This window comes from Lepidochelys kempii, chromosome 17 (assembly GCF_965140265.1).
Source record: "Lepidochelys kempii isolate rLepKem1 chromosome 17, rLepKem1.hap2, whole genome shotgun sequence".
Lineage (NCBI taxonomy): Eukaryota > Metazoa > Chordata > Testudines > Cheloniidae > Lepidochelys > Lepidochelys kempii.
This window is the reverse complement of record NC_133272.1, coordinates 8,229,086-8,249,384: the sequence shown is the minus strand read 5'-3', so window position 1 is coordinate 8,249,384 and position 20,299 is coordinate 8,229,086. Positions and strand designations below refer to the sequence as shown.

General features: G+C 45.6%; 1 protein-coding gene and 1 long non-coding RNA gene across 7 annotated transcripts in view; one reads left to right on the top strand and one right to left on the bottom strand.

Moving 5' to 3' along the window:
• The window catches only part of LOC140899746 (uncharacterized), a 35,091-nt gene extending 28,011 nt beyond the window's left edge, over positions 1 to 7,080 (bottom strand). The window contains exon 1 of the long non-coding RNA XR_012155437.1: positions 5,151 to 7,080. This is a non-coding gene — a long non-coding RNA (uncharacterized lncRNA). The remainder of the gene's footprint in view (positions 1 to 5,150) is intronic.
• Positions 6,630 to 20,299, top strand: part of HNF1B (HNF1 homeobox B) — a 71,773-nt gene continuing 58,103 nt past the window's right edge. For 2 of the 6 annotated variants that reach the window (XM_073315737.1, XM_073315734.1), the window contains exon 1: positions 6,659 to 7,480. In XM_073315737.1, the coding sequence (XP_073171838.1) occupies positions 7,137 to 7,480 (344 nt within the window). In that variant the 5' untranslated portion in view covers positions 6,659 to 7,136. Of the gene's footprint in view, positions 7,481 to 20,299 lie in introns of all 6 variants that reach the window. The other 4 variants (XM_073315736.1, XM_073315732.1, XM_073315735.1 and 1 more) reach the window with 4 other exon arrangements.

The following is a 20,299-nucleotide window of genomic DNA, read 5'->3' as shown; positions in this document are numbered from 1 at the left end:
GAGCACCTCTCAGGATCAGGCTCGAAGGGTCTTATCCAAAACCCAATGAACTCAGTGGGAGTCTTTCCATCAACTGCAATGGCTTTGGTGATGGTGGTTGGTCTGGAGTAGGGATGGTATTCCATGGTACTGAGAAAACTTGAGGCTTGGTTTACTTGCCCACCAAAAACACATCAGTAAACAAGACCCCTCCCTGGGTGAGTCGTATAGTTGGTAAGGTTGGCTTAGTCCAAATGTTTTAATGTGTATATACTGTAACGTGTTTGACGCCTGCAGAGTAATACTCGCCATTGGCACAATCCATAGCCGTGGTCAAAAGCATGTTTGTGGATTCAGGGAGGATTAGTAATGAGCATGGCAAATGGGTTGTTGACTATGTGGATCCACAGGCCAATACTCGCATGTGATCGTAGGAGCCCTACAAGCATAGATAATGCTACAGCCTGGCTTTGCAGAGATCACGATCCTCTCTTGTGTGTCCTCATTTTTATTTGAACTCATGAGTTGTCCTTTCAATAATCAGGAGGCTCACCCGCACTGCCTAACCTCTTGCCTGTTCTGAATGGAAGAGCTCTTCTTTCCACAGCTGTTTTTTCGAGTGGACTGGTTGTGGGAAGATGGCAGCATGATAGTCAAAGCTGTGGGTCCGTCGCTGAAGAAGTGTTAATTCTGGGCTGTTTTGTGGCAAACGTACATCCTTGATACTGCTGTTGCTCTTACCTAAAAGAGTCACGAGCATCAGTGAAGCATCTCACAAAGTGATGAGCAAATCGAAGAGAAATCATCCAGAAGGCAAGCCTCCAAGCTGTGCATCTTTTGCACATTATTAAACATATGCCTCCCTAAAGATCATGTGTATGGCAGGGGATGTACTAAGACAGCTACAGCTCAGTTCACTCTAAAGAACAGCAGTGAAGAGATCTCTTCCATTCAGTAGATGACATGCCACCATGAACGTTCACTGGGGCATGAAAACACGCCTACATTTTCTCATTCGATAGAATAAACATTTATTTCTATTGCAAATTTTGGGGGGCAAGGTCATGTGTTTGTACAGCACCTTGCACAATGGGGACCTGGTCCATGAGGGGGCTTCTAGGCTCTATGGCAATATATATAATGATAATTAAAATCTAACAGGCAAAATTGTCCTCTTGCAGCTTCACTGCAGATCTCTGATCCACGTGATTCCTTCTGCCATTGCCTGCGCACGTGCCCTAAAAACTTGCTTTCTGAGTTCATGCTAGGAATGTTCATGGGAAGTGAACATGAATGTGGCCAAAGCCCATTCTCTCCAAGGTTCAGCGGAATATCAATGGGAAATTTTTCTGCATTTACCCAGGTCTGCGTTAACTGCTTTTTCATGCCCCCTTAAAGGCCACAGTGGAGCATTTAATAGCCATAGCAAATAGCGTAGGCTGCAATGTTGCAGGTGCTATTCCTGTTCTGCACAGGAAACAGTTGAATGCAACCCTCAGCCAAATGAAAAACCCTTTTCATGAGGGTTTGGCACATTCATGTTGCCACTTCTTCTGGCTTTCCAGAGGTGTCATACTTGGTGCAGGCCTAAGATAATTGAGGGTGTTTTTGTTTTTTCTTTTAGATACTCTTATCACTTAGCCTTTCTTTACAGCACAGCAGACACTTCTCAGACAATGCGCTTTCCTCTAACACTCTGATCATACGCTTTTCTACTAATACACATTCTTACATCCCTTGATTTGCTCCTAAATTCTCTCCCCTCCTCTATTGGTCTCTCTGCCTGCAAAGAGCAATGGGGATTTACAAATGAAATGTTCATGAGCAGGTCTGTCAAATGAATAAGGGAGGGAGAGATCTCTATAGAGACTGGGCCCATAAGAAGTAAATTTTAAGTTACATGGTCCTTTCACTCCTGAAGCCCATTTCTGTATGTAGGACATGATCCTGCAGCCCTACTCTCCTGAGCATATGGGTTGGTCTGCACACAGAAATGAAATTGACTTAATTAAATCAATTTCAAAATCAGTGTAGTTAAATAGATTAATAGATAAGGCCACTGTTGCAATGGGAGTTCATGTTCAGCTGATTGTCTGCCTGCCTGCCTGCCATGTCCCCCAGGTCTGAGTTAACTGCTCCCAGGATAGAGTCCCCTGTCCTGTAAGTGTGTCCTATGTTCTTTGTTCATAGATGTGATTTTTTTTTAAAAGAAATTTCTGGTAGCCATATTAACATGTATATTGCTTGTTTGCACCCAGCTTACCAAATGATCCAGATTGCTGTTTCGGTGACCTGGCCTCTTCTTTATTTACTACTCCCCGACTTTGTGTCATCTGGAAACATTATCACTAATGATGTTTTGTTTTCTTTCAGGTCCTTGATTAAAAATGTTAAACAGTATAGGGCCAAGAACCAATCCTGATGAGACCCCATTGAAAAAGCACCCGCCCCGTGATGATTCCCTATTTACAATTACATTTTTGAGACCCATCAGTTAGCTATTTAATGTGTAATTTTTGTATTCTAGTTTTTTAATCAGAATATTGTGTGGTACCAAATCCAATACCTTGCAGAAGGCTGTGTGTTACATCCACACTATTACCTTTGTCAATCAAACTAGTAATCTGTTTTTGTTTTGTTTTTTTAAAGTTGATTTGACAAGTCAAAGAGGAATCTAGATGCTCTTGAAAATCCCCATGAGGTTCCTGTCTGCATCTTTAAGCGCCTAAATACCTTTTAAAAATCTGACCTCTGATCTTGTGTTTATTGGGAGAATTCTGAACCCCCACTCCTCTGAAAATCAGACCTCTCTTTTAAGGTGTCTCAAGGCAGCGGGGGCAGGGAATCAAAATTGAGGAACCTAAAAATCTTTTCACGTTCTGATTGAAAACCTTGGTCAGAGCTTCATGCCGCAAAATTTGCCCTGCTGTGCTGTAGACCATGGCCTCTCTTCAGTCTGATTGGGGTGTGTGCATCCCTCTATTGATTTGTGTGCGTGGGTGTTGTTTAAAATGACCTTGATTTTTCTTTTTTTGTTTGCTTTGATTTTGCGGGGGGGGGCAAGGTGGGGTGGGGGTTGGCTTTTTTGGAGGGGGGTTGTTTTGTTTTTTGTCTTGTTTGTGGGTGAAAGAGTGTGCCGGTACAGAGCACTGGAGCCTCTCTTGAGTAATTGATCTGTTACCAAAGCTGAAGCATTTCCCCTCACCCAAGCGATTTAGGGCCAGAATTTTCAGAAAGGCTTAGTACTCACAGCCGGGGCCAGATTTTCCAAAGTGCTCAACCCCCCAGCGCCTCCTGTTGTGACATTTAACAGCCCAGGTTTTGCCCCCATTGTGCTAAGCACTAGTGAAAATCTACTCTCTCATTCTGGTGTCTGAATGGGAGCTGAGTTCTTATGAAAATCTGGCCTCAGTTGTGACTGAGCCCTTCTGAAAATTCTGGCTTTAAAGGGCCAGTGCTTTAGTGTTCTTTAGCTAGAGGCATTCCTCCCATCTCCATAGTACACAGGGTCCCTGCGTTGGGGTGTCACTTGGTATCCACATCCACTTTCTGTCCTCTGAGAGGTTTTGAAGCATAAAATCTGATGGTGGAGCCGGCTTTGAGACTTGGCTTGTAAAACCTGGGTCTATTTCCAATGTCCTAGTGCTACTTAATTAGGGAATAGCCTGGATTTTGTATTTTCTAACCCTGCTCCTGGTTTCTACACGGAGAGGGAAAAGGAAGGGAAATAGATCTGGCCACTTCACCATGGAGGGAGATGATTTCATTTGAAATTGACATATCTCTACCCCAATCCCCCAAGTACTTCTGTAACAGGGTCCCAGGGTTAGGATCGTGTGGGGTGGAAATTCCTGAGGAGCACAAACTCCAGAGAACAGCTCACCAGGCCTGCAGAAGGGAGGGATGGTATTGTGGATGGATCTTTTACAGTCTAATTACAATCCCACCAAGGAGTTGAGATTTTCTTGGACTTGGACTTCTCTGGCCCTGGTGCAGCAGTGGGAAGAGAACATTAGCATTAAGAAATGGGGGCGGGATTGCCAGTGAAACGAAACCAATCCCCATTTAGAAAAAGCACTGGGAAAGCCAGGCTAAAAGGCACTGGATGCAAAGAGCAGCAGAAGTTGTAGCAGAAATTGGTTTTACGCGGGGGGGGGGGGCAGATGCTCAGATAATGCTCGAGGAGCTGCAGCCCCTGAGTAAGGGATGTAGTTTTAAGGCGAGTGGTTTGGGTTTTTTTTGTTTTTGCTTTGTGTTTTTTGTTTTTTCCAGTGAAGTGGTTTGCCTCTGCAGTGCTGGGATCCCACAGTCCAAAGCACACCCTGCTTCCTGTTTTTGAGTAGCTACCCACTGGAAAACAAGGAAGAATAAAGAGTCAAACAATTGGCGATCCGTTTCAAAACTTGTTTATTGAGATCCTATTTCACCAGGGCAAATAGCGCGGGGTTGTTTATCATTTTAAGACTCCTTTGGTTGGCGTAAGCTCTGAGGCATTCGGCCCATTGGCTCGCTCCGGTATTGTATACGTAGATCATGCCACAAAACTTAAAATAATACAGGGCGACCAACCATTTGAAAACCAGCGCCGAGTCTAATCGATAGCTAAGGGAAAGGGATCGGTGTGTAATTATGCAGCCTAGAATCCGAGCCTTTCAATTCATCAGCAAACTAGGTAGGGAGCAGACCAGGCTTCAGGAGGGCCCAGAGATGGTGAAATAGAGACGGGAACACGTTGCCATGTTAGGTATAAACGGATCTCGGGCAGGTGGGAAAAGGGCAGGCGTGTTTTATTCATGAAATGTCGCCAGGATCGCCTCTGCCCAGCTGCGTATTTCATAACTGTGCAATCCCAGAAGAAATCCAGGGAACGTGCAGCTTGGGCCAGGAGGCCTCGCTAGACCCCACTGGGGGAGACTAGATCTCCTGGAGGGGGGGGTGTTTTAACAAACCTTTTGAACTTGCTTGTTGCTCGGCTAACTACTCCCTTGCTTCAGGAGATCACAGCCCAATGATCTGTGTGAACGCTGCTGTTTCCACTTAGAACACGCGGCGAGGACCAGATGGATTCGTTGGGTTCCTACTAACGTACCTTAAGCCCAGTCTTTTCTCCCAAATCCTCTGCCACTGGAAAGAAAAGATTTACCCCCGCCCCCAGCGCGCCTTTCTCCTACCTGCTGAACGAACGCGACGAGCTGCGCCCAGTGCAGTTGTATTTGGGCTGAAGGAGGACGGGTAAACTGGACTGCAGGCAAAACAAACCAAATTGTCCTTGTGGATTTAAAACTTCAGTGGATTCTCTAGCTTTTTTCCCTCCCCACCCAGGCTCGAACATTTTTTAAGAGCTCCTTTGCTTCCGGGAGTCCAGAATAAACCGAATTCCTAGTTTGAGTTACTTTTCCATTCCCTCTTTCGATTGTTTCCTATTTCGTATGATTTAATCCTTTTCCGAGATCGTTTTAAAAAATAACCCGAACCGAGTACATTTTACAAATCCCTGGAGGGACCGAGGGAAAAAAGGGAAATGAAAATCTCTTTACCTGGGACGGGAAACTAAACTGAGTTTTCCACCCCCGCCACGAACTGTCGTGAAACAAGAAATCTTAATTCGTTTCAAGATCAATACATTTAAAATCATAGCTCGAAGCGTTGATTTTTGTTTTTAAAATAGCAGTTGGTTAATGCCGGGGGGAAAAAAGCATTTTCTTTACCAGCATTTCTGAGTGCAAAATATTTCCTGCGTTGAAATGCAAAATAAAAACAAAACAAAAAAACAAAAAAAACACCCCACGGATTAAAATAAATACAGCGTTTTTTTTAAATGTCTAAATTAATTCGATCTTTTTAAAAAAAACAAACACAATTTAAACACTAGTTTGCGTTCATTGTTTTATTTTCATATCAACCGTGCTTTTAAAATGTCGGTCTGTTTCAAAATTCTTTTGCAGATACAAACCCCCAAAGGAATGCTCCCCAGATATTTTACCAAATGCCCCTTTTTTATATACAAACCGATTTCTTTGTTTTAGACACACGCAACCTCAGACAAACATCCGATGGCTAGACAGACAGACGGCTACCACTGGACTCATCCTGTGTTTTTTTTCCTCCCCTCTCGGCTTCAGCAACGACACTCGTAATAATCCCAGTGACTAAAATCTGCGCAGGTGAAGACCTAATATACACGAATATAAACCACTCCCTTTGGTTTTTTCTCTTCCTCTGGGTTTTTGAAGTTCTTATTTCTAACCCCTACATTTGATTCCTCTTCCAATATCCCCATGAAAGGACGTGAGAAGGGAAAGTCCTGCTCTGCAGAAGGAGACAGTGGGTTTGGTCTGCTTGCGCTTTTTCTTTTTAATGCAAACGCTTCGATGTTGTTTCTGTTAACAAGCTCCGACCCTCCCTCAGACACCAAATCCACATGAAAATACCAATGAAACCGAAAAGCCAAATGCAATCTTCCCCCTTGATTTTAATGGGTATATTTTGCAGACTCCCTTTCATCTGGGTTTCTTTCACAATCTGACCTGCCACCCCGCACCACGCCACCACTCTCCCATCTCACCTTTCCTGGGGCAGGTAAAGAGCTCAGTTGAGAGGCTGGGGCTTTGGGTTGTTTTAAAGAGCTTTGAGTTGTTTTGATCGAATTTACCTAATTCCTCCTCCTGGCCTCCCAAGCCGCAGCGCTGCTGCAGAAGCCTGGAGCTGGTGCACTTGGGGCTGGCTGCCTCCTTGCCCAACAAGTCCAAAGTTCAGCTAAAGTTTGGCTGATAAAAACAGAACCAATCAAAAGGTTTCAGCCACCCCTATAAACACAACGAACTCCGTCAAACCCAGGCCCAGAGCAGCAGCTCTTCTTTTCTCCCCCCCCCCAAACCTTTTACCCACTAGCCCCCTTTCCATTTGCATCCTGCAGGAATGACTCTCCCTTCCCACTGATTTGCATATCTTATATTGCCTAATGGAGGAGATCATGGCAAGGTAGAGGTCTGCAGAGCCCTCTCAAAGGAGATTCACCAGGGCACGGAGGAGGAGCAGGTGTCTGGGGCTCACGGGGGGAATCCAAGACTTTGGGGTGTTTTTTAACTTACCTTCCCTCCCCCCACCCCACCCCTACCCTACCCCCCCCTTCTCTCTCTCTCTCCCCTCCTGGTAAAATGGTGTCCAAGCTCAGCTCTCTGCAGCAGGAACTTCTGAGCGCTCTTCTCAGCTCCGGAGCCACCAAGGAGGCGTTGATCCAAGCCCTGGACGACATGGTGCCCACCACCAGCTTCGGGGTGAAGCTGGAAAACCTGCCCCTGTCCCCAGGCAGCGGGACGGAGGCGGACAGCAAGCCCGTCTTCCACACCCTCACCAACGGCCACAGCAAGGGCAAGCTGTCCGGGGACGAGGGCTCCGAGGACGGGGACGACTTCGACACCCCGCAGATCCTCCGGGAGTTGCAGGCGCTCAACACGGAGGAGGCCGTAGAGCAAAGAGCGGAGGTGGATCGGATGATCAGGTACAAACGGGGCTCCCTCTTCTTCCCCCCCCCCCATATGCCTGCTGCCAGAGGCCCAGGTGGGCTGTAGTCCCCTTGCATTTCTGCCCCCTCCCCGGACTCTTAAACCCAGGTCACTCCAGCCCCTGGGAACCTGCCCTTCATGGTTCCCCCCCACGCAGGTAACTAGAGAATCGATTTCTAACCGCGTGTAAATGCAGCAGGAGACCCCGCGCCTGCCAGGTCATTTTCTGCCCTCCCCGCCCCGCGCTCCTGGCGTGCTGAGCCCAGGGCTCGGGCCCAGAGAGGGCACGTGTAAATCAGTAAATCGGAGTGGGGCTTTTTTTGTTTTTGTTTTTTTTTTAACGCTGAATTCCACGAAATTCTGCTCCTTTGAACTCCACTTTGTCCGAGCGGCTGTCTGCGCCCATCCGCGGTTGCTGGGCGCCTCAAACTAAACTTTAAAAAGGAAGGAAAATCGACCCGAGGAAGTGGCGATGGGCTTGCTTGTGTTTTAAAAATTGGATTTGAAAGAGTCTCTTAAAAACTCGCTCCCGCTCCTATTTCACACCTCGCTTTGAAACCACACACGAGCAGCCCCATACCGTGCAGCTAACCAGTAAGGTGAGGATCCTGGGATTCTTTTCCTTCCCAGTGGATTCGCGGTGGGGTTGGGAAATTTGAGGATGGAGTTAAATAGAAAATAAAAACGGACTCTGAGCAGATCCGCGCACTTCCGAGCGAGCCCGGCTGGGACGTTGGCTAACAAGGAATAAAACTTTGGAGTAACTTTTCGCGTGGAGAGCCGATTCCTTGCCTGGAACCGGGGGATGCTGATCAAACGCTGCGACGCTTCCCCGACCTCTGTTGCCCTGACAAGGTAGTTAGTTAGTTAGTTACTAATTATCCACGTCGTTCATTGTTTCTTTTTCTTTAGCAAAATATCAACTAACCCCAGCCCCGGCCCTTTACTAACCCCAGGGACTTGAACACACCAGGAAAGTCTCTAGCCGAAGGCTGCAGTGTCTTAGCGTAGAAGCGAACAGAGAAAATACTTTTCAGGCCGCTGGTAACTTTTTTACTCTTTTTATTCTGATGCCTAATTAGTTTAGCATAATTTAGCCCTTGCTAAAAACCAGCGGAAACAGCCAGACCGACCCGTGTAACGAACGAATCACTGGGCACGGGTGGCAGGACGCATTGGCGGCTCGGAGTGGGTTTTAGGGGCTGGTGTGGTTCCGAAGCGGCTTGCTAACTGGAGCAGGGGATTTCTGTGCAAAGCGGGGCTGCTCTGGGAGGGAAGCAGCGAGCGAGCCGGGGCCCCCTTCTCTCTCCGCGGGGCGGGGAGAGTTGGACCCAGCGGCGGCTCCCCACTTCTGGGCCGCGCTGGCGCTTCTTGCCCCGAGAGCTGGCGAGGGGATGAAAGCCGCTTTGGGAGGGCCCGTCCCGGGCGTTACCTGCAACCTATCGCCCGGAGCAACCTGAGAGCCGCCCGCGGGCTGCCCCCTTCCCTCCGCGCGCTCCGGGGCAACCCCAACCGGCCGCACCTGGAGCTGGGGGGGGTATTAATTTATGTCTATAAATCATCAACCGAAAGATACACACGGGGCTGCGCCGGGGCTGCGGGGAGAGGCGGGTTATTCATTGGCGAAGCTGTAAACCTGGGGGGGGGGCAGAGGAAAACCCCAGGCGCGGGTGTTTTGGGTTTTTGTTTTTGGTTTTGGGTTTTTTTTTTTTTTTTTGGCCTTCTCTTATATAAATAAACACGCCCCGGAGCTGCCGGGCGGCTCCTCCAGCGCCGGGCTCGCCTCAAAGGGTGCCCAGGAAAGGAGCGAGCCCGGCCGGGGAGGGCCCGGGCCCTGAGCCCAGCTCCGGCCGCTGCCAGGCGAAGGAAGGGGTGAGAGGGGAAGGGCCGGGTCGGGACTCGCGGGGGGGGGGATCGAGCTGATTTAACCCCCTCCCCCCCCAGCCCTGCAGGCGGTGTCGCTGCCCCAGCCTGGCCGCGGTGCGGGCACCCGGTCCCTGGCGAGCCTGGGGCCAGCGGGGCGCCCCGGGGCCGAGAGTGGGGCGCTGCCCTCTGACTATGGGGACGGGGAGGACATCAAGGCCATGGGGGACCTGGGGCGGGGGTCCTGCCTGCGGGTGGGGGCGGAACCCCCCCGCACAGCCGGGTATCCTCAGCAGAAGCCCGCTGGGACTGAGGCCGTCGGGGACCGGGGAGCGCTGCGGTCCCAGAGCGGGACATGCACTCCCGTAAGGCAGCGAAATCCCCTGCCCCTCCGCCTAAGGGGGGAGAGACGGGGGGGGGGGCGGGGGGAAATGCACGGAGGCTCCCTCCTGTTTGTGTCTAAATCGGGTATTTCTAATGCACCCCGCTGTAGTCCCCAAAACCTACAGATTGCACGTCTAGTTACCTTGATTTAAATAATACAGAGCCTCCAGGAGCCCTAACCCTGAATAACCATACAGCATAACTCCAGCAGCATTCAGTCAATCTATCAGACAGGGATTCACCTACAAAGCTCCTTTGCACCCCTCGGGAAACACCCTCAGCTCTCTCCACACCCTCTATCTATAATGGACTATAATGCTCTGTGTAGGTGTATCTGCACCCCCTTGTTGTTTTGTGGTCCTTTGTGGGGCCTCAGTCTTGGGCCCCTATTGTGCTCGGCACAGGGCTTGTATGTCATCTGCAGACACTTTACAATCTGTACATCTGAGACAATGGGGGTGTGGGGGGGGGGAGAGAAGAAGGCCGATTAGTTTAATAGTTCCTTAAAAATGACTCCGCTTAGACACTGGTGAAGATGCATTGATCAGAACAGAACATTTTTCTGTAGTGTTCAGGGTGTTTTCCAGGAGATTCACATTCCCTATCTTCATTTGCCGTGGTGTGCTCTCCTGCCCTTTGGTCCCTGGGATTCTCTCAGCACTCTGGCTGGAGAGGCCAGGTGTGTGACAGTCCACCCCACACTCCTCTCAGCTGTTCATTACACCTGTCTCTTATGGTGTGCCCTCTTCTGAAGTAGGTGAAGGTCTGAATTCTGCCCCCTTTCCCCAGTGACACCTGTGTAACATCCCTAAAGCTGGTAGGTTTGCTTGGACAATAACTCTGGGCAGAGTTTTGCCCTTTCAGTTCAAAGCTTGCCTCCAGTGCAAACAAGATCCATCACTGTGCAGCAGCAGCCAAAAAGCGAACAAAATGTTGGGAATCGTTAAGAGAGGGATCGAGAATAAGACAGAAAATACCATATTGCCTCTATATAAATCCATGATAGGCCCACATCTTGACTACTGCGTACAGAAGTGGTCGCCCCATTTCAAAAAAGAGATATTGGAATTGGAAAAGGTTTCAGAAAAGGGCAACAAAAATGATTAGGGGTATGGAACGGCTGTCATATGAGGAGAGATTAATAAGACTGGGACTTTTCAGCTTGGAAAAGAGATGACTAAGGGAGAAGATATGATTGAGGTCTATAAAATTATGACTGGTGTGCAGAAAGTATATAAGGAAGTGTTATTTATTCCTTCTCAGAACACAAGAACTAGAGGCTACCAAATGAAATTAATAGGCAGCAGGTTTAAAACAAACAAATCGAAGTATTTTTTCACATAATGCATAGTGAACCTGTGGAACTCCTTGCTAGAGGATGTTGTGAAGGCCAAGACTATAACAGGGTTCAAAAAAGAACTACATAAATTCATGGAGGATAGGTCAATCAATGGCTATTAGCCAGGATGGGCAGGGATGGTGTCCCTAGCCTCTGTTTGCCAGAAGCTGGGAATGGATGACAGGTGATGGATCACTAGATTACCTGTTCTGTTCATTCCCTCTGGAGCACTTGGTATTGGTCACTGTCAGAAGACAGGATACTGGGCTAGAGGGACTTTGGTCTGACCCAGTATGGCTGTTCTTAAGATCAGGCACACTTCCCTGAGGAAGTTCTTTTGCAAAGAACTCCCAGTTTGCTTTAAGCGGAGCCTTTGTGGTCTTGGTCATGTAGGTATCAGTGACATAGGGAAAGATAGCAGAGATGTCCTGGAGGCCAAACTTATGATTTGGTAACAGATTAAAATCCAGGACCTCCATGGTGGCATTCTCCGAAATGCTTCCAGTTCCGCATGCAGGGCCAGTTAGACAGGCAGAATTGCAGGGTCTTGATGTGCGGATGAGATTATGGCATTGGGAGGAGGGATTTAAGTTTATTAGGAACTGGGGAACCTGTTGGGAAAGGAGGAGCCTATACAGGACCTAGATTGCTAGCATGTAAAATTCAAAAGGTTGTAGAGGAGTTTCCAAACTAAGGGCTGGGGGAAAGCCAACAGATGTGGAGGAGCACATGGTTAGGACAAACGCATCCCTTAGTTGGGGACTTATTAAAGGGGAGATTTTATAACCCAGTAAAGAGGAGAGGATAGAAGTTGATAAAGTACAGGTGGGAAATGAAAGGAAACAGTCAAACAAAAAAGAGCCCCAATCAATTACATCACATAAAGGCAGATAACTAAATATTGACACAGTTTGTAAGTGTTTGTATATAAATGCAAGAAGTCTAAATGGGGATATTGTTATAATTAGCATCACAGAAACTTGGTAGAATGATGATAACCAATGGGACATGGTAATACCAGGGTACAAATTATATTGGAATGACTGAATAGGTTGCTTTGGGGGCGGGAGTGGCACTATATGTGAAAGAAAGCCTAGAATCAAATATAGTAAAAATCTTCAAATGAATCACATGGTACCACAGAATCTCTCTGGCTAGAAACGCTTGAATAATAAGAGGAGGAAGCAGTAGAAGTACACTGCCAACCACCTCACCCTCATGGTGACTGTGAAATGCTCAGGGAGATTAGAGGGGCTATAAAAACAAAACCTCCAATATTAATGGGGGATTTCAACTCTCCCAATAGTGACTAGGAACATGTCACCTCAGGATGGGATGCAGAGATTAAGTTTCTAGACACCATTAATGACTGCTTCTTGAAGCACATATACCTGGAACCCAAAAGGGGAGAGGCAATTTTTGATTTAGGCCTAAGTGGTTCACCGGTTCTGCTCCAAGAAGTGAATATAGCTGAACCGCTGTGTAACAACGACCATAATGTAATTGAATTTAACATCCATGTAGGGGGGGGAAATACCAAAGCAACCCATTCCAATGGCATTTAACTTCAAAAAGGGGAACTACATGCAAATGAGGAGGCTGGTTAAATGGAACTTAAAAGGAACAGTCACAAGAGTAAAATGCCTGAAAGCAGCATGGAAACTTTTTTAAAACACCATCATGGAGGCTGAAACAACATACATACCTCTAATAATAATTAACAATAAATATTTAAGTACCTCATGAGCAGGAAGCCCGCCAAACAACCAGTGGGACCACGGGATGATTGCAGGGCTACAGAAGCACTCAAAGGAAGAACTGTCTATTGAAGAGAAGCTAAATGAATTCTTTGATTTGTTCTTCACTGCAGAGGATGTGAGGGAGATTCCCACACATGAGCCATTATGACAAATCTGAGGAACAGTCCCAGTTTTGAGGTGTCAATAGAGGAGGTTTTGGAACAAATTTTTAAATTGAACAGTAGTAAGTCACTGGGACCAAGTGGTATTGACCCAAGAGTGCTGAAGGAATTCTGATATGAAATTGCAGACCTACTAACAGTGTTCTGTAACCTGTCAATTAAATCTGTACCAGATGGCTGGTGGATAACTAATGTAATGCCAATTTTTAAGAAAGGTGATCCTGGCAATTACAGGCTGGCAAGCGTAACTTCAGTACTAAGCATATTGATTCAACCGTAGTAAAGAAGAGAATTATCAGACATTTAGATGAACAGGATATGTTAGGGAAGAGTGACATGGCTTTTTGTAAAGGGAAACCATGCCTCCCCAATCTATTAGAATTCTTTGAGGATGTCAACAAATATGTGGACAAGGGTGTTTCAGTGGATACAGCATACTTGGACTTCCAGAAAGCCTTTGGCAAAGTTCCTCAGCAAATGCTTTGAAGCAAAGTAAAGAGGGATGGATCAGTAACTGGTTAAAAGACAGAAAACAAAGGGTAGGAGTAAATGGTTAGTTTTCACAGTGGATAGAGATAAATAGTAGGTATCTGTACTGGGACCAGTGCTGTTCAACATATTCATAAATGATCTGGAGAAAAAATTAAACAGGTGGCAAATTTTTTGAAGATATGAAATTACTGAAGATAAGTCCAAAGCAAACTGCAAAAAGTTATGAAGGGATCTCACAAAACTGGGTGATTGAATTTCATCTGCCAGTTTGTTGCCCAATGTTGATAAATGCAAAGTAATGCACACTGGAAAACCATAATCCTAACTATACATACAAAATGACGGGGTCTAAATTAGCTGTTACCACTCAAGAAAGAGATCTTGGAGTCACTGTGGATAGTTCTCTGAAAACATCTGCTCGATGTGCAGCAGCAATCAAAAAGCGAACAGAACGTTAGGAACCATCAGGAAAGAGATAAATAAGACAGTAAATGTAATGCCACTATATAAATCCATGGTACCCCACACCTTGAATACTGAGTGCACTTCTGGTTCCCCCAACTCAAAAAAGATAGATTAGAAATTGGGAAAGGTACAGAGAAGGGCAACAAAAATGATTCTGGGTGTGGAACAGCTTCCATGTGAGGCGACATTAAAAAGACTGGGCCGTTCAGCTTGAAAAAGAGACAACGGGGGGGACAGACATGAGAGAGGTCTATAAAATCATGAGCAGTGTGGAGAAAACGAATACAGAAGAGTGTTGTTCACCCCTTCACATAGCACAAGAACCAGGAGTCACCCAATGAAATGAATAGGCAGCAGGTTTAAAGCGAACAAAAGGAAGTACTTCACACAGTGCACCACCTGTGAAACTCATTCCCAAGGGATGTTGTGAAGGCCAAAAGTATAACTGGGTTCAAAACTGAACTAGCTGAGTTCATGGAGGACAGGTCTATCAATAACTATTCGCCAAGATGGTCATGGATGCAGCCCCATGCTCTATGTGTCCCTGAGCCTCTGACTGCCAGAAGCTGGGACTGGAAGACAGGAGATGGATCACTCGATAGATTGCCCTGTTCTTTTCATTCCCTTTGAAGCATCTGGCACCAGCCACTGCTGGAAGGACACTGGGCTACATTGGTCTGACCCAGTATGGCTGCTCATACGTACTGGGAGAGGGAGCTGGGGTATAAGAATAAGTAACCATTTCAGTTATGCTGAACTAAATCCATCTCTGCTGTGATTCCATTGACTTCCATTGGGTTTTGCCTAAGGCGTTGTAGTAGTCACCCTGCCACCTCTGGTCAGAAAATAATAGTTTCTGGCACAATCCCCACTGTGCCTTCTTCTGTGTGGCCCCTTCTGGATAGTGCAGCCACATCTACCAGGCTCCTATTCTATCCAAATGTAAATCCTCTTAAAGACCCACTTCTTCCATGCTGCTTACAGTGACTTTGGCTTACCCATATCTAAATTGCCTTTTGCTGTTTGACTTCCCTTGTCTTCGGCCTACTTGTCCACTTGTGATTGTGAGCTCTGTGGAGCAGAGATTGTCCTTGAGAGTTGGGATGGTGCACAGCACATGGCTGGGGCTATCCTCAGTAAATAATCATAATTAATAATGATGACTGTTGAATGACTCTGGCTAAGAGGGACATGTGACTGCTACATGCAAACAATAGGAATTTGCTCTGTGCACGAGGTGCGCAAAAATCCCCCTATAACTGGAAGGTGAGGCGAGAAATGGCTGGCGAAATATCTGCTGGTGTAGAGGTAGCCTTTCGATGTAGTATAAAGAAGTCTGTTTAAAATAAAAGGGTAAGGGTTGACTGAACATCACACACCTTAGGAGCTTTTAAGCCTTTGCGTGTGTACCAAGAGATACAGATTAGATAGACGGTCTATGCAGAGAGCCTGGTTTATAATCCAAGAGTATAAATTCTTGGCATATTTCTCTGAGGATGTTGTCAAGAGATTTATTTACCTCTTTTCAAGGCTGGAGTGGGGGAGCGGGGGTGAGAGAGGGAGGGAATCCTTGGAAAGAAGCTTCATGTGACCTCAACAATGCAACTTAGCTATGAACAGGCAACCTCCGCTCAGAAGACTAGGCATGGTTTTTAGAAAATCCCTGGTTTGGGTCATACATTCACAGACAAATTATTGTTAGTTATTTTTACTTAGGGATGAACTTCCAGTGACGTCAATAGGAGGAGTTGGATGGACAAGGAACGCAGGATCAGGCCCATTATCTGCTTTGAGAAAACCATGGAATGCTACGCATGTGGAGGGAGTTAAGGTCCAGATTCATGGTGGGGGGTCAAGATGTTCCATTCACACCAGCTGAAGATCGGGCTCCGAAAATCTAGCTTAATTTAGTATGAAGTTAACCAGTTTCTCTTAGAAATGCTGAGTTACTCTATTTTAGTAACTTTATTGTTCAGTAATTTTATAAAATCATTCATCTGAGATAAGCCAATGACAGCCAAAGAAAATCCGTATACAGATTGGAAGCAGTGTGGTCTGTCTAGTGGGTAGAGCACTGGATTGGGACTCAGGAGATCTGGGTTCCTATTCCTGGCTCTGGCCTTTTGTGTGACCATGGGCAAATCACTTCCCCGCCCTGTGTTTGTTTCCCCTTTTGTAAGATGGGAATAGTGATACTGCCCTCCTTTTATAAAGCAGCTTGAGATGGAAGGATAAAAAGTGTAATATAAGAGTGTATATATGAGTCACCTCCTGCTCTCTTCGTCATCTTCCCAGGTAACAGGAAAGCAATGAAGCTTTCTTGCCTCTTACAGTAGCCGTGGCTTTTATAGGTAATTCTCTGTATAATCTTGAATGCTCTTCCCCTTTGGTAAATAGAACCCAGCTCTTAAAATGATGAGCTCTTTAAGAATCTTTAAATAAATATGTGCGATAAAATGATTCCTCTAGAGGAACACAGAAGCAAGGAAGGGCAAGTCTTGTGAGCCAGACGTTCAATTTCCAGCAAGGGCCAGCCACATCAAGAATAGAGGCTGTGACCAGAGTAGTTTACAGTTTTTCTGGATCTCTGTGTACCTGTAATCCCCGTGCAGAGTGGGAAAGACCTGGCTAGATTAATGTGGATTTGCAACCAAGACAGACTGCTGCTGGATCACCTTGATCATACAGGGAGAGAGGTGACCCATAACAAAGGAATAAATTGGGGAGAGCCAGCACTATCTGAACTTTGATAATAGGAACCCTTCGGGATTCAGTCTTCCCATAGCTAGGGGTAGTTGCGATGACAGCACAGAGCCAGGTAGAACTGCACAATAATCTGTAGGGAATAATTGACTGAATAGATTTCTTTCTCTTCATAAGAGATTCCCCCCCTCCCCCGATGTATTCACCATTCCAAATTCTTCACTGAACACTTTCCACAAATGATCCTTGGTTGGTAGGGTGTTTTTTGTTTGTTTGCTTGCTCGTTTGTTTGTTTTGCAAGCATTTCATTTAGGGTGTTCAACATTTGAGATATTTTGGCTAGTGCTGACTGGAGGCAGGTCATGTAGCATTGTTTCTGTTCACTGGCTGGATTAGTGTAACCCTTAAAATCCAGTCTGTGGTGGTGGTAAAGTTCCAAACTCACTTTCTGAAAAAAGTCTCTAGTACTGGCTTAAAGCTTACTGCTTAGGTGAATATTTCCGCCAGTCTACTCGCTTGCTACACTATAAATGGAACGTGATGTAGACACAGCTGGGGCAAGCCAGTTATTATCATCTTTAATTCAAGTGTCTATTCCTGTAAGAGATTTGGGGGGAATGTGTCATCTCTGTTGATGAAGTATAAGAAATGTGAGGATGTCACCCAAATTAGGGACGATAAGCGCAGGACAAATACCTCTGTAGGAGGAGGATGGGAGGCATTCCTGGTCCTGATTGTCTTTCCCACTGATTTCATTGGCTCCACTTGCAGATAATACAAATCAGATTTGACTCTACAATTTTTATGTTGGGGGAATGGGGCAGCTCGGTTTTCTCACCATGAATGAAGATTTCCCCAGATGGTCTGGATCTGGAAGTCTGTCACAACCCTAATGTAACGGTGTTTGCTACAGTTAAGTGTTTGCAGGATTGACCCTGTAAGCACATGAATAACTCAACTTATGGGAATAGTTCAATTGAACAGTGCTTCCCTGCTCAGGTTTTTACAGGTTTGAGGACATGGCATGAAATATAGAGCAGCAGTTTCAACCGGGGGTCTGGGGCTCCCTGGGGGGGCCATGAGCAGGTTTCAGGGGGTCTGCCAAGCAGGGGTGGCATTAGACTTAATGGAACCCAGGGCAGAAAGTTCAAGCCCTGCCATGTAAGCCTGGGTCCCTGAGCCCCACTAGCTGGGGCTGAAGCTGAAGCCTGAGCACTTAGCTTTGTGGGGCTCCCTATGGCATGGGGCCCCAGGCAATTGCCCTGCTTGCTACCCCCTGATGCTGGCTCTGGCTTTTAATCTACTGGATATACAGAAAAACAGTTGTTGTGGCATCAGGGGGTCATGAAGTTTTTATAGCATGTTGGCAGGAGGGAGGGGGGGAGGACTCAGAAAGAAAAAGGACCCCCGATGTAGAGCAAAGTCAGTAAGTTCTGAAAACTCACAATTACGGTAATTACAGTTGCTGGTCAATGAGACACCACTCTCAAGCCACCTTATATATGTTCTGGGTCTTTCTGTATTTCTATACATGAGTCTTTCGATATTTCACTGATGTGTGGATTGTCTCCGTCCAGTTCTGTTTAAATAGACTTTGAAAATCATTTACAATCATATAATTTAATTTTGACGCTGTTTGTAACAAACCCTTAGAAACCAATGTTTTCCTCCATCATATGTGCGCACACGTTTGGTATTGAGGAGGGCTGTCCTTAAGCGCTAGGTTATGGCAGCGTATCTCTTGGGGACGGGGCCCACCTTTTTGCTCTCTGTTTGGACAGCGCCTAGACAGGGACTCCTAAGCACTGGTGCAATAATAACAATGTGTAAGTATGTATCATACATACCATGATGTCATATGAATGAATGAATATGTAGGGAAAAAGTCACTGACATACTCCTTTTGAAAAAGTCACCAAAATAATTTGAGGAACTTCATTAATGGCTGGAGCAAAATTAAGGGGTAGGGTGTCAAATTTTGAGTCTGCTATACTGTGTTGGATCCTGCATTCCATAATCAATACACCCCAAACTCCTATTATTATTATTATTTGATTTAATTATTTATTATTTTGTTATTTTTATTACAATAGCATCTAGGAGCCCCAGTTATGAGCCAAGACCCCATTGTGCTAGGTGCTGTACAAACACAGAACAACCACTGGGAATTTTCAGTACTTTGAGAAAGCAGGATTGGGCGTTATTGTTAAATAAAATAGTTATTGTTTTAGAGGGGAAATGAGGGAAAAGTGCACTATTATAACAAAATTTTTCCGAACTCACTTTCACATTGTTTACCAGTAGCTTTGTTTATAAGCTGCTTTCAGGACAAAAGGTAAGAAATCTATGGGATTTTTTTTTCCTTGACAAGTTGAAGGATCCAAAATAACAAATAAATTTAAAAATGCAGTTGGATGGTTATTCCAAGTAAAATATTAGAATATCTCATTATTTTAGTGCACAACTGTGACCAAGTTCATGATCAAAAATGGTTTTTCAGCATAAACCACTTCCTTGTAATTCACCGTCCTTGTCTATAAAAATCCAATCATCTTAAATAATTGAAATGTATTTTTGGGTATTAACCTGTCTTTACAATAACTGCCCTTAGCAGATTTAACAGTATTTACCATGTAATGTATTTATTTAGAATGATATGCACCCCAAAAAAGAATGATTGGCCAGACACTGGAGGTGCCCTGGAAATAATTTAAAAATACATTAAAATCAGGTCCTGATCTTGCAAATACCGATACACATGCAGCCTTGCAAAGCCCAAGCATTAAAATCATGAGACGTGGCTCAAAAATAATCAGATTTTAAAAAATAATAAATTTGTCTTCTGGTTTTTAAATTAACAGTGTATTGGGCTCATGTTTTCGGGCTTTCTGCTGGCTACCATGAGGGCTGAAAATATGACTTTTGTAAATGAAAGCTGAGATTCTCACATAACCACTTACTCCAGGAGCTGAGAATTTAAGGGAAGAAAACAAGAAATGTTTGTGATAAAATCCGTAACAGCTGGCAACACTGCTTACACACTGAGTACCCTGGTTGACTGCAAGGGAACTATTGAGAGTGTATAAGGTTACGCATGTGCCCGAATCCACTGGAGAATTTGGGGTCTTCATATTCAACCATAATTACAGTGCAGCACTACAATCCAATATAACCTTCCACGGATGGAACTCAGAAGCTCAAATCACCTTCTCCCTCCTACAGTTCTCCAGGCTTATAATTTCTCTCATCCTGGTTTTAAAAGCCTGGGGGGAAACGTGAGCTTTGCAACATGCCCTGAAGGTCCTCAGAATTGGGCTTTTCAGACCCAAGTCCAAATGTCTGCTCTGACTTGAAACAAACTTTCACAAGCTCTGCCCTGTCTTGGCCTGCTAGAGCCCAGAGTTGTGAAGCATCTGCTGAGCTATCTCTTTACTCAGGTTTTGGAGAAGGCAGCAGGATCATAGGAGGGCTTAGGAGTAAGGTGTGAGTCTCGCTAGTAATGAAGGGCGAAAATACTTACCATTTTAAAGCTATTGTTGGATGTAATTTGTAACGCACCTTAAAGCTGCAAAGGTCTGGGTCTCAACAAAGGCAGTGTTCTGTGCTGTCACACTCCCAATGATCTTCAGTTCTTTTGGGGATCACTCA